The sequence below is a fragment of the Lycium barbarum genome, chromosome 10, assembly GCF_019175385.1.
Source record: "Lycium barbarum isolate Lr01 chromosome 10, ASM1917538v2, whole genome shotgun sequence".
In the NCBI taxonomy this organism is placed as follows: Eukaryota; Viridiplantae; Streptophyta; class Magnoliopsida; order Solanales; family Solanaceae; genus Lycium; species Lycium barbarum.
The window spans coordinates 15,951,048-15,965,051 of NC_083346.1; the positions used below are offsets into that span (position 1 = coordinate 15,951,048).

Genomic DNA, 14,004 nt, shown 5'->3' on the forward strand with positions numbered 1-14,004 from the left:
AATGGTCTTTCAATGGGACCAAGAGGGGAAGTTGAAGATTCTTAGCGATATATATCATACAGTTCCTTGTGATCATATAATAACAGATAGGCGCACGTACTATAATGCTATCCATTTGTAAAACGGTACTGGTGAGAAGTAAAATAAGCCTATTTCTGAAGTAGTGCACATGTAATGTCACTGCGATAAATCAACTGAGAAGCAAACGTAGTGAAAAGAAAAGAATGCATGAGTAAGAAAAAGAATGTTAGATGAGGCAAACGGAAAAGTTCTTCTAATCACGTTGCAAATGAGAAGCAAACGTAGTGAAATTATTCAATTACCTACAGATGGTAACGTGATTTGCCAACTACATAATCTCCAATAAGTAAAAGCTTGATAAAAAAGTCGTTGCATGAAGGATTATACCATCTGATTCAGGACAAACTGATACAGATACACAACACAATTGAAAAAGAATTGTGGAAAAAAATATACATATATACGCTGGTCCAATATGTTAAAGTTGTCATGAGAGAATTCGCATGCTTAAAATCTGCTATCCCAAAATAGGAGATGAGGTGCAAAGACAAAAACAATAGATGATCCTACTGTCCATGAAAGGAAGAAGTCCTGAAGATGTCAACTTCAAATATTAGAATAAATTCCACAATATATATTTGGAAACGAAACATCAAAGTAAAAGAAGAAACGAAATATAAAAATCTTATTAGTTTTGTGAAGCTCCACAGAGATGCAATATCTCACAAAAAAGATTCTTTCAAATATATATCTCCATCTTCAGTACTTAAAATAAAAGTTGAGTAATGATAAAGCATTGAGAGTTAAACTAATGATGAAACTGCAAAACAATGAAGAGAAGTTATAATTAAGAGTTAAACTAATAATAAAACCAAAAACAATGAAGAGAAGCTATAATCAGTTAAATTTCAAAATCCTCAACCGGTTAGAATGTTTATTTGGATAAATACAAATTTAAAATCAAAGTAGAAAGAAGGAGCCAAAATGCCGCATTCCACGACCATGTAATTAGCAAAACTAACCACACTAATTCTAAACTAACTAATTGAACACAAAGCAATAACTATTTAATTTATATCTGATACGTTTTGTGGGTGCTTGGTCAATGAGACGTGGGAGGAAAATGGGGGAATTGGGGAGTGATGTGGATTTGGTGGGCTGTTTAGTTTGAAAAACTTTTTTAAAATCTTTTGCTTTTTTCTCTTATTATAAGGAAAATTGAGTGGAACTTCTCTTTTACTCAAATTTTATCTTTAATTCTTTTAATAATAGAAAGATTATTATTATTATCATCATCATCATCATCATTATTGGTTTTTTTTTTATATTTGAAGATATACTTAAGTAAAACTGAGTTGCTCTTATCTTTTATTTTCAATTCAAAATATTATCTTATAACTCTTTTAATAATAGATGTGTATTTAATTATTTTAAAATTTAAATTCAAAAACAATAACAAATAACTAATTATTAAGTACTTAACTATTTTTCTCCTAAAACTACTACGCGTCATTATCCTACGCTGACACTTGTCAAAATCCTAAGGCAAACTATCCTCTTTTTAATAATAAAACTAGTATACGTACTCGCGCGATGCGCGGTGAGTTGATAAACGTAATCACGAATATACAGATTTATTCAACAATTTGAAGATGCGCCTTGTTGTAAAGTAATACTATAAAGCTTACATGAGGGAGTGTTAGCATATTTAGCACTTCGACATGTTATAATAGTTAATATTTATGAAAAACAAACTAATTTATAAGCTTAGTTTATTGTTAATGATAAATTTTAGCATTATTTTTTTATTTACTTTATTTAGTTTACAATTAACCAAAATCATAAATATCTCACACAATCTGTATTATCCTCTTGTATGCATTTGTTTACTATAATATTTTTACATATGAATTTAAATTGTATTTATTTTACTCAATATCTATTAAAATTTCAATTAGTGGCCCTATCTGTAGAGTATGATATTTCTGATCATAAATCAAAGACCTTCCCTTCTCAAATTAGAATATGCCTTATCCTTGTATATAATTTCTACGGTATAAATTTTTATACCTCTTATTTTTCTTGTTTCATATTTATTGCATTTGTATTTTTAAGTACTTTATCATACGATTGTTTATTTGTTTTTCACTTATGTCCTTGCCTATCACTCCTCTTTAAATATAACTAATATGCGTACCTGCGCGATGCGCGGTTCAAAATTAAAAATTGAATTATTAAAACCTATACATATCCGCATGATGCGCGATCATCATAATAAAAAATTGATTTTTTTAAAAAGGTTTATGCATTTAAAGGTAAAGACATAAAGTCATACGAAAAACTTATGATTTATATGAAAACGTACTTAGTACAAATGAAATTATGTTTTTGAGTTGAGATGGTGTTCACACAAATTTTACATAAAATCAGAGATGCATTAAATATGAAAACGTTAATTACATATAAAACAAAGCAAGCATTCAAATTTCAATCAACATAGGCTCGTGAGGCCTCATGGGACTCTCATGAAGTACCTTACACTGGTTCAAGTTCCTACATTTCTACGTTTGTTCGATTACCTTTTATATTCATCTTTAATAATTCTGATTGACATAATCATGTTTTAGAAGAGGTGAAAAATATAAGTATTAAAATCATTGCAAATGAATAGATCTAAGAATAGGATGAATGACTGAATTCTTTTTTACTCGCATTACATGAGACTTTGAGAAATTGATGTGAAAGTTTGGCATGTCATTCTAAAAGAGTGTCGTTCAAACTGCTCTGCAAATTTACTGTTCTTGAACGATACACTTATAATTAAGTAAAATATATAGAGATTAAAAAAGCATAAAACATTGAAGCTTGAATGACATTGCACGTTGATTGGGTTTTAATGGTCTGAAGTGATAACTTAAAATGAATTGGTAAGCAATGCAATGTATCATTCACGTGTAAATTTTGGATATGAAATTATCAAAATTTGTTCAAATAAATTTACTGCCATCTTCAGTTCACTTTAATTCAGTAATATTAAAGCACTAAGATTTAGGATAGTGATAAAATTCTGCAACCGTAAAGAGAAAGTTGCAATCAGTTTCAAAGTACTACCAACAATTACACTAATAAACTTTAAAACTGTAAAAAGAAGTTACAATCAACATCAAATTCAAAAACCTCAACCGATTTGGCTATTTATTTTGATAAATACAATTTTTTTAAAACAAAAGTGAAATGAAAGAGCCAAAAATGTCTATTATATTGGGCTATATATTTGTTGCAATATTTTTTTGCACGTGTGCAGTGAGGGCTTTGGTTGGCTTACGTTAGTTAACCTTTTTTTTTTTTTGGCTTCTTATTTATCCTTTATTTTTTTTGCCTTGTAAAAGATAAAAATAAAAATACAAAGATAATAATGTTAGCTAGCTATGTTTGAAACCATGGTTTGAAATCCCAAATCACTCCTTTTTGGATGATTTGGGATTTCATCTCATGACATGAAATCATGAGATGAAATCGCATGTCCAAACGCTGATTTTATCTCATGGTTTCAAATCGCATGTCCAAAAGCCTACTTAGACTAAAAAAATATAGGCAAACTAAATAGTTAGACTAAACTAAAGCGGTTGCATACCTTGTGACCTCTGAATCAGCAAAGTTGTTGAAAAAAAGAATTAATCAACAAAGTTTGCGTCTTTCTTCGGGTTGGCTATTACATGTTCGACTAATTTTCCGTGAGTAATCTTCTGAAAATTGGAAATTGAAATGAAAAGGTTAATATAGACAACAAAATTGAGATTCCGGGGTCCCAACTTATTCTTAAATATTTGTTGTAAAATACTCCAATCATACCATGCTGGTATTAAAAAATATATATATATATTACTAAGATGTACTTTTTGTTTTTATAACTATCATCGACATACTATAATGCTGCTTCTGCAATTTATTTGTTGCTTAGGTATTTATTAGAAAGTGAGTGCTAATTACTTTTGTATGATGTACAAAATATAAAGTAACAATGATCCATAAAAAAGGCCATGAAACGCGCTGGGAAGGGAAATAGAATATGCACATGGCAGAAATATTTATCTATTCGTATGCTGATTTAGACTAACCGAAAAGTAAAAGTTCAAACCTGAAGAACATTCTGCTATACAAAGAGTATGCTGATTTGTCATATTAAATATGGTTGACACGGTGTAGTAATTTGAGTAGAATTCCCAACAACTGAGCTTTCATAAGAAGAAATCTTCAACTTCTGTAGTTTCAAGCATCGGTCTAACAACAATGCATCTTTCTCATATATACCTTATATCTGTTGAGATTGTTGAGAAGCCATAGAAAGATATTGAAACAGGATATTTGAAACCGTATTATGAAAGATATAGATAATGAGGAAGGAAAACAATGATTGAAATATACGTTCATAATTTAAACCAACTCCATTAATGTTGGTGAAAAAGTGAAAATAACTGTCCGTAAATCAAACAATGAATTGTCTGCAAATCAAAAAGAAAACTGATTGTGAGGATGGGGAATGGAGGAAGTGGGAATAGTTGGTGGTTCTTAAAATTCAAATTATACAGATTTATTGTAAAAATACCACAAAGCTTTCAAAACGTGTATTAAAAACTGTCCCATTTAAAACTAGAAATGGGAGAGTCTTCTTCTATGTTATTGATTTACTACACATTCAAACATCAAGCTGTCCAGGAGCGTGTATTTTAACTGTCCCATTTTTCTATTTTTTTAATGTCCTTTTTTTCTATTTAAAGAATTTAAAATAAAATTTGAAGCATCAATTTATTTTTCTGCCACTTGGCTAAAATGAGTTATTTCACGTGGCTGAATTAGTTATTAGTTAATAGTTAATTAGTTAATGAGTTATATGTGGTTTTTTCTAATTATGTCACTTGGCTTAAGGAGAGGGCTTTTTCCTCTCCTTTTAATAATATATAGATATAGATATAACAGTTAGTATGTACTCCTTAACAATATTTATTCCTATTCCTACATTTCACTTTTATAACACAAGAAGAAGAAAAACAAAAGAGAATTAATACAATGTCTATGAAGAAAAGGTACCCCTACTTGCTTGTTACACAAAATTACTCGTTCTCTTCCAATCGATAACTCATCAATTTGCACATTGTATAAATTACTAAATGTTTAAAGGTTCAAAATTGCAATCGCAAAAGCGGATACAATATATCTAGAGTTTTCAAATTTGATTTTTATTATCTGATTAACTGCGAACGTTAAACTATTCAATCCACAACCTTTGACGAGAAGGCTAACAGGAAAGGAAAAAATTACTTCCTCCATCTAAAATTATAGTAATCTTATGTTATGTGCAATAAAATTCAGCGATTTAATTTATTGATGAATCGTTATACTCCCTCTGTCCCAATTTATGTAACACTTTTCGTTTTCCGATATTCAAACTGTACGAACTTTGACTAACATTTTAAGATGTATTTTTTCACCAAATTGACATGAGAAAAGTTGCAAATTGTAGTACTTTTCATGTAGTTTTCAAATATATAAATTTTAATCTTAAAATATTAAATTAATCTAATCCAATTTAGCTTAAAAATTTAGTCAAATTGACTCTCGAAAAGCGAAAAGTGTCACATAAATTGAGACGGAGGGAGTAATTTTTTAAGAGTTGGGTTTATAAGTTACTCACAGATTCCAGGCTAAGATTACAAAGCAACACATTAGTGTATTAGTTTTATTTGAATCTAACAACCGCCTTCTATTTTTTCCCCTTCATTTTTCCTTTCCGAAGTAGAATATAAAGAAAATGAATTACAAATTTTTATAAATTCACCTTGGAAATTATAACCATTTGATCGGCAGTTTTTGTTTTTTTAATTTTCTATTTTAAGTTAAACTGGTAACTTCTCAATTCAATTATTTTTAAATTCAAACTCAAACAATAACTAATAACTAACTAATTAACTAACTAATTTTTGTCCTAAAACTATCTGATTTTTAATAATATACTAGTATATGTACCAGCGCGATGCGCAGATCGTTTTAAAAAAAGAACGGAAAGTGATAATAGAAACAGATGTATATGAACAATATGTGACATCTTGCAGATTTTATATTCTTATTTTTTGGTTCATTCATATTGCTTACTAACATTTTCTATGGTATATATGGTGTGTGTAGTTGTTACTGCTTCATTAATGACCATTTCTTCAAACGTATACAATGTTTGATACTTCGGACACCAATATCACAAACCTATACAAATGAAAGTAGCTTCAATGGGTCTTGAGAGAATCAATATAATCCCCTTAATAAATGAAATTTCCTGAATTGGATAAAACAATTGTCTTGTATTTTGTTTATTATCTAATATTATACTTTGCGGAATTTTTTTATTAATAATGAAAATAACGAAATCAATTACAGAATGAATAAAACTAAAATCAACTTAGAGTATCTCAACTCTAAGTTGACTTCACAAAATACGGTCTTACCAAGTAATCGCAAATAATTAAAACTACTAAGAAAAAATTGGCTGCAGTGGCCTTTACATCAATACAGCTCCTAATATCTCCAAGGTCTCACCAGATGTGAGAGAATATACTTGTCAAGAAGAGAATAAAGTTCTTCTTTACTTCTTTCCATTGATCTGGAAATAGTTCAAATATTTCAACAAACTTAGCACTTTATGGAAAGTACCAAGGCGGAGCCAAGTGGATGAGGGGTATTCATGGGAACCCCCTTCGACGAAAAATTACACTATTTATAAGGTTAAAATTATTTTTTTACGTATATATAATAGATGTTGAATCCCCTTGACTTCTTCGTGTATTGACTTTTTCTAACCTTTGAACTCTCTTACTGAAAATCTTGGTTCCGCCATTGAAAAGTACTTCAGTCATGCATGTGTAATGTTACAAAGTTTCAATAGCAAAATGCTAGTGTCAATTTGGCTTAAAACACTGTACATCGCGGCAAAGTTTCAGCTAAACACCAAATTGTAAGTGAAAATTGGCAGAAAAAATCTGCACTTTTTATAGTGCATATTTTAGAAGCTTTCCAGCACACTTTCACCACAAATCAGCTCCACATTTCAGCACATTTTTAGAACATTTCAGCACTGCAAATGCCACGTTTTAGCACAAATTCTGCACATTTTAAGACTCGAAAACTTCACCAAAAGAATCTGCACAGTTCAGCATATTTTCTGCACATTAAGCACTCGAAACTTCACATTTCAGCACTCTACATTTAAGGTAGCATCAATTAATAGTTACAAAGATGGTGCTTTAATTGTCATAGTGAGTGTGTAATTAAGCATAATTCAAATACCAGGAACAATACATAAAAGCAAGCTACTAATATAAAAAGACTAAAGTAGAAAATGGGAAATCTAAAATGAAAGCATAAGTGTTTTGATGGAAAATGTGTCTGCCTCCATAGCCTCCCTTTCAACAATCTGTACCTCATAGATGGACCACAAAATGCCACCTTGATAGAACAATAAATATGAACAGAAGAACATGAACCCTGCAGCCTTCTCCCTAGAACTATGTGTCGCAATTTAACTTCCACAGTTTGTTGTTATTACTACCACAGCGTTCTATTATTATTTGTGTTAGCAATTTTGGTTCGTGTTACTAATATTACATAATGGATAGACAACTTTGAATTCTTTAACTGCTTTTAGACGAAAGTTTTGATATAAATTATCAGGAATTTTGTACCTTGAAAAATATTGTTGTCGACATTCTTGCTGATGAGTTAGCATTTGGCACTACTAATCAGCCATAGAAGCAGACAGGTCTTTGCTTATGGCTTGTCCGTATAAAATAATAAAGCCTTCATCGACGTGAAATTCACACTGACTGTCCTAGATAAGGAAAATGGATAAACAGTGCACCATATTTGATACTAATCTACTTTCATGTCTTTTTTTCCTTTAATTCCATCACATTTACAGGAGTTCATCAATCGTTTATTAGCCACCCCTATAATATACCAAAGTTACATGTTCTCTGTCTGTAAGTATGTATATGCTCTTCTCACCTTTTAATTAGTAAATGATAGTTGTAGCTTTTCGTTTGATACAGATAAATGTCATACATGAGGAAAATAGGGATCGTTGGTCTCTTCATCCTCCAAAAGCAGTATTTAGACTCATATCCATCACGTTTACAGGAGTTCATCAATACTTTCTTGAAAACAATCACCACTAAGAATCTCCATCTTCCACTTCCAATTAAACATCCAATCGTGAACTGCTAAAAGCAAAAGTGATTAATATTACACATTAGAGTGGTTTTTATACTTTAGCAAAGAGGGTGTCTGATAACCAATTCGGCATTTAAAAGTTAAAACTGAATACCTTAAATTTAAAAGCTTAATAATATTTTGTGAGAACAATTTTACATAAAAATTTACAATTGCCAATAACTGGTTCAAATAAACTTAAAATTGCTATGTAAAAGCTCAAACCTATTTAAACATTTGACAGATCATGGAAGTTGACTATTTTTTTAGATATGCTTTCAGTCTTATTAAACTTTATACATTACAAAACCAAACATCTCAACTTCAATCCATTATGGAACATAACCAACAGAATTATCTTCATTTCATAGGATATGTAGATAATCACATGTTTACTGAGTGAGAAGTCTAATTTCAAGAGTCCTCTCATGCTTCAACTTTAAGCTCAGGCAACCCATTAATAAAAATACCATTCAAAATTGAAAGAGAAACTTCTTTAAACTTTTCCCTAGATCCCTGCTTTTAGGATGTTCCATAATAGGGAAATCATATAATCCTGAAGTGCGACATTAACAATCCAAACTAAAAGTTGCTTGATTCATCGTGTATTCTACATTTCTCCACTGCCGAGAAGGGAAATCATGATGCTAAAAATAGAGTAACCACAAGAATGCTAAGTATATATCACATGATTAACATTGTTACTTACCACTATTGCATTCTTTGCACTTCTTTTCCTTTTGTTTCTGATTCAAACATGCCTTTCACCGTCTCTGGTGAGTTCTTCAAAACTGGTTCTCTGCACCTTTAAAAAATTCGAGAAGAATTGGTTATTGTCAATTTTCAAAGACACTTTCAACTGTTGATGCTAGTAGACTGACTCCAAATATTTCTTTTTGAATTTGATGGAGTTGAAGGGAATCGAAAGCTTTAATAACATAATTGTAGCTAAAGACTACACCCATTGTTTAAGGCACAGTGAATATGGAATCAGTAAATACTGAATGCTATTATAAAGTTCAGGAAAAGGGGGAAAAGGAAAAAATGAAACTGCTAGTTTGAGCGAATACAATACAACTGAAACGTGTATAAAAAGCCTAATCAGAATGACAACTAATTGAGCAAATAAATAGAAAAACTCACACAGAATACTAATACTATTCTTGAGAAAAAAACAAAAACAATATAAGTTCTGAATGGGAAGTGTACAACGACCTTCTAATCTTTTTGAGTTGCAGATAGCTAGCTAGTCTCCTACGTTTTCTTAAATATGACTGGAGAACTGGAATATAAACTATGGTTCCTTTATTACTTTTGTTTCTTTTATATCTTTCAAGTACAACCCTACAAACAAACTATTTGATCTATGATAAGTTGGTATTTTACCAACTTATCTCTTCTTTAATCTTATATTTTTGCTATGTTTGATTGAGAAAATAGTGCATTTAATATCGTTTAAATCTATTTTACAGGTTTTATGTGATTTAAAAGTGATCAGAAGAAATCAAGTGAAAATTTCATTTGCACAATTACCTAGTGCAGGGAGGAGGATATTAAATCTGGACAAACATCAAGTTCCCAATCTCAGAATCAAGAATGCAAAAAACTCTGGAAATATTGACGTACAAACATGACTTTGTGACTCAAATATTGACACAACTTCTAATGGTGGTATTAGCTTTGGCTCATCCCATTGAAGATGGGTCAATAAATGAGAAGCAGAGCAAATGTACAGTCAATAATGGAGAAGAAGACTGGTGTAGATAGCTTTTTTTTGAGGTACAAATATTTTAATTGACTAGATTATCTTGTGCAAAACCTTTATCAACTTTTAATCTGCAGATTAGCCATATTTTGGTTAATTTAAAGGTTTTAAGGTGGTTACTGGACAAAATAAACTAGTTAATTACAAGGATTAATCCTCCACAAATCAATACTCACCAGTCTATATACAAGCTAGAGGAGACCAAAAAAAATAAAAATAAAAAAAAATAAAATATATATATATATACAAAGGATTCAGCTCAATAAGTAAAAAGCATAGCAGATCAAAGAGCTTCATGAACTTGTCATTTCACATCTCTCTAGATCGAAGCCCACAAAGAGAACAATCAGACATATCACTCAATCCTCAACTTACACAAAGAAAATTACAGATTGGGAGCATATTTACCTGGAGATAAGTGTCTTGGTTTCTCTGAGTTGAACTCCTTGGATATGGTTTTTGTTGCACCGGTGAGAGCTTTGTGGTGCGAAAATAAAGGGAAATCATGTTGGAAAACCATTTTTCGTTGCTTTATGGTGGATCTGCGATGACTCCGGTGGAGTTGACCAATATAGAAGTTTCCGAAGTGGTGTGTGGTTTGGGGTGTATGTTGACTAGTTTCATTTATTGTTTTTTATTTGGACAGGATAGCTTTTGTTTTGGGTTTTATTTTTCTGTTGCTGTTGAACTCTTATTATTTAGTATTTAATAAATATCCCTCCACTAAGTTATACTTAGTGGTTGCTTAAAAAAAAAAAAAAAGTCAAATTGGACAGTTATGCAAAACTGTTAAAATTGGACAGTTTTGCAAAAACGAAAATCAGGGATTGTTTTGGTCTAATTTTGAGTGGGAAAATTTTGGAACTACAAAAGCAAGCTTGAAGACATTATTTGTCATCTTTGGCCATTTTCATCAAGCTTGAAGCTAGGGTTCATCATCAACCACACAATTGGAGGAGAAGATTGGAGCTCTTGAATGATAAAACTCTTAACCCTTTCTTCAATTCCTTGTTGTGTATTGAATATTTAAGTGTGTTGTATTTTATTCTCTCACTTGCATCTTGTTTACGAGAATATCCATTATCAAGTGTTGAATTCAATTTCTTATTTTGCTTATGTATTGAACAATTTTTATTTCTAATGAAGTGGGTTAATGTTTTTCTATCAACTCTTCATGCTTAAATGTCTCTTAATGGTTGCAAACATTATTTGTGCCTAAATACTTTTACTTTGCTTGAGAAAGAAAGTGAAAGTTAGGAAAAGAGTTAGATAGCAAGGAATTGGGTCATTAAACTCATCTAATAACTTAAGCTAGAGATATAATAGTTAACTTGAGGTTGAATTGATTGTGTTTAACATCACACTCTAAGGCTTGAGAAAGCTTAGAGTGAAATTCATTGATTTGGTTGAGAGACTTTCAATGAGATTTTAGAAATCATTATCTATTAACATAAACCCGCTCATAGTTGTAAAATTGTAAAATACATTGGATCATTACTTGAGAGTAATTTCTCTTGAATCCATGCTTGTGGCCATTGATTATTTTATTCGCGTTCTAGATTAGTTTATATTTTTGCATTAGTTATAATTTTATCAAAAAACCAAATTATTATCAAGTGTTTGGCTTAGCGTAAAAAGTGATAATTCCTAACTTGTTTAAATCGCCTAGCATATTGTTCCCTGTGAGATCGACCCCGACTCATAGTTGGGTAAATTATATTGCATACGACCGTGTACACTTTCTCTTTGAGGAGTGAATTTGGATGTTATCAATCTATTCAAAGATTTCAATTTTGAACTACCATTTTATTTGGAAGCTTCTTGCAATCGAAAAATTCATAATTTAAAAAATATGATTTTTTTTGCTACCTTAGTTTTCCTTTTTCAATATTGGATTACTTCTGGTTAGAACTTCTATTTCATATAGAAATATTTCAACTCGTGGACTGAGAAATTAGGATTTGTAATAAGTTTAAGTAATATCAGCTTGGATTAACCTCTATTCAATATGTTAAAGAAAGTACCACATTCTATAAGAATCGATCCCTTTAACCGATTAATATAAAATGTTTAACCTCGTCCTATCCTTTTATGGTAACGTTTGCAGATTTGGACTTACCAGGTCAATATATTTTGATGCACTCAAGCCTCTCTACCCCACAAAGCCACAAAGGTAGAGGTAAGGCCTGCGTATATACCCTCCCCACACCCCACTTGTGGGATTATACTAGGTATGTTATTGTTGTTGTTGTACTCAAGCTGCATATCAGTAATGTCATAGAACTTCTCCCTTGGAATTTTCATTATGTTTTCCCCTTGAAGTCAAAAGAAACTTCACTGCAATTAGAGGCCTTTCAATTGTTATCAGAATGAAACTGTGAAACACAACTTTAACAATATGAAAATAGATGACGTCTAGACTAACAATTAGCATAACAGGTGATGAATATAAGTTTATTTAGAATGTAACTGAATCTAAAGTTGTTTGTTGTTTCATTCATCTTCGTATCATAAGAGGTGACAAACCATTTAATAAAAATAAAAATAAACAAAAAAATTCTCAATGTGCAGTAAACCTCAAAATCTAATGCAAAATCTTTGTAGTTGCCCATTTAAATAGTCCATCATTAGGGAAAAGTAAATCCCATCAATGATATGAGGAACTTTTCGATTGCAAGGGCAATTGCATCCACATAACCAATCTGGCCACTATACAACATGGAATGTAAGCAATCACAAACATTTAAACATAATGTAAGGAATCACAATTTTAAGCTTCTCATATGAACAAAATACATTAAGACACTGAGGCAATACATCACGACATGCATAAACATTTAAGCAAATACCTTATCGTCAACACAATTAAAGCTTCTCAAACGCATAAATCCACAGAATTTACAAATCAAAACATGCATAAACATTTAAACAAATACCTTGTATGCAATCACAATTCTCAGCTTCTTTAAGAACAACAGAAAGAACAGAATCGATCAACTCAGCACCCTCGGTGTAATGACACTTTGCCCAGTTGTTACCAGCACCCAACTGACCGAAAATTAAGTTATGAGGCCTGAAAATTTGACCAGTAGTCCTAGATCTAACACTGATCATAGTACCAGGCTCCAAATCCATAAGAACAGCTCTTATCTATTGATCTCAAATCTTACCTTTTGAATGCTTGTTCTGCCATGGCAATTACTCCTTCGACGTGAACAAATAAATGAAGCAGACTGTAGAGAAGGAATTCAGATGGTTATAAGAAAAAACAATTCCAAAACAGAAAACCCAAAGAAGGATAAGTCTCCACCAAAATGGTGTTGCTTGGCATGCCTTTCCTCCACAAATTCTTTGAGGTCAAAGAGGATTTAGCATTTAAGCATTACATTTACTACCTACCCTGTTCCAGAGGGCGGTTTTCATCTCTGTAATGAATTGTGTGTGATTGTGAGGAGGAAATGGGGCAAGCGGCATTCAAGAGCGACTCCCAGACAGAGAAGAAGATTGAATCTTTCTATCGGGGCGACTTTCTTGTGCTAGTAATTGCGAATGAGCAAGTAGGGGCGGTAACTAAAGAGGTAGCGAGACTGACCGCAATTTCAGAAATAGGTTGACTTTCTTTCATTTTGATTATGGAAAGTGAAAGTCGTTGGCTATTTCTTTTTCCACATTAGTTGGTGGTTTTTACATATTGTGCAATTTTGCAATCGTGCAACTGCTTCAAACGTGTTAAAATACTGAAACGTGATTTTCTTAAATTTTAATTATTTTTAAATTTAAATTCAAAAATAATAAGTAATAACTATTATTAACTAATTAACTGATTTTTGTCCTAAAATTATCCTGTTTTTAATAATACATAGATATAGATATATAGATAAACATCTAAGATATTCCAGTATAACCTTCAAGATACTCTTTTAAATATCTACGATATTTTTTCTTCTAAAAATTAATTTTAA

The 14,004-nt window shown here is 31.1% G+C and overlaps 1 protein-coding gene across 8 annotated transcripts; it reads right to left on the minus strand.

Moving 5' to 3' along the window:
* Positions 1-6,529: 6,529 nt before the first annotated feature.
* LOC132613844 (uncharacterized) lies at positions 6,530-13,724 on the minus strand. 8 transcript variants are annotated; one of them, XR_009572111.1, is made up of 5 exons: positions 13,213-13,724; positions 12,979-13,115; positions 10,451-12,379; positions 8,987-9,082; positions 8,075-8,285 (listed from the first exon to the last, which is right to left on the minus strand). XR_009572111.1 is itself a non-coding variant. In XM_060328126.1 (2 exons), the coding sequence occupies exons 1-2, from the start codon at positions 13,175-13,177 to the stop codon at positions 12,318-12,320; spliced, it is 261 nt and encodes an 86-aa protein (XP_060184109.1). In that variant the 5' UTR covers positions 13,178-13,713; the 3' UTR covers positions 12,054-12,317. The 8 variants fall into 8 exon arrangements, 1 of the variants encoding a protein (XP_060184109.1); XR_009572110.1 differs by having other exon boundaries at positions 12,979-13,724; XR_009572113.1 differs by having other exon boundaries at positions 8,075-8,288; positions 12,979-13,724.
* Positions 13,725-14,004: the final 280 nt, after the last annotated feature.

Bases quoted from the DNA above. Each gene is read 5' to 3' on its own strand.
- LOC132613844 (XM_060328126.1), bottom strand. From the start codon at position 13,177: ATGGATTTGGAGCCTGGTACTATGATCAGTGTTAGATCTAGGACTACT. The intron at 12,380-12,978 runs GTATTTGTTTAA...CTCTAATTGCAG, and splicing joins GAATTGTGATTGCATACAAG to TGAAGTTTCTTTTGACTTCA.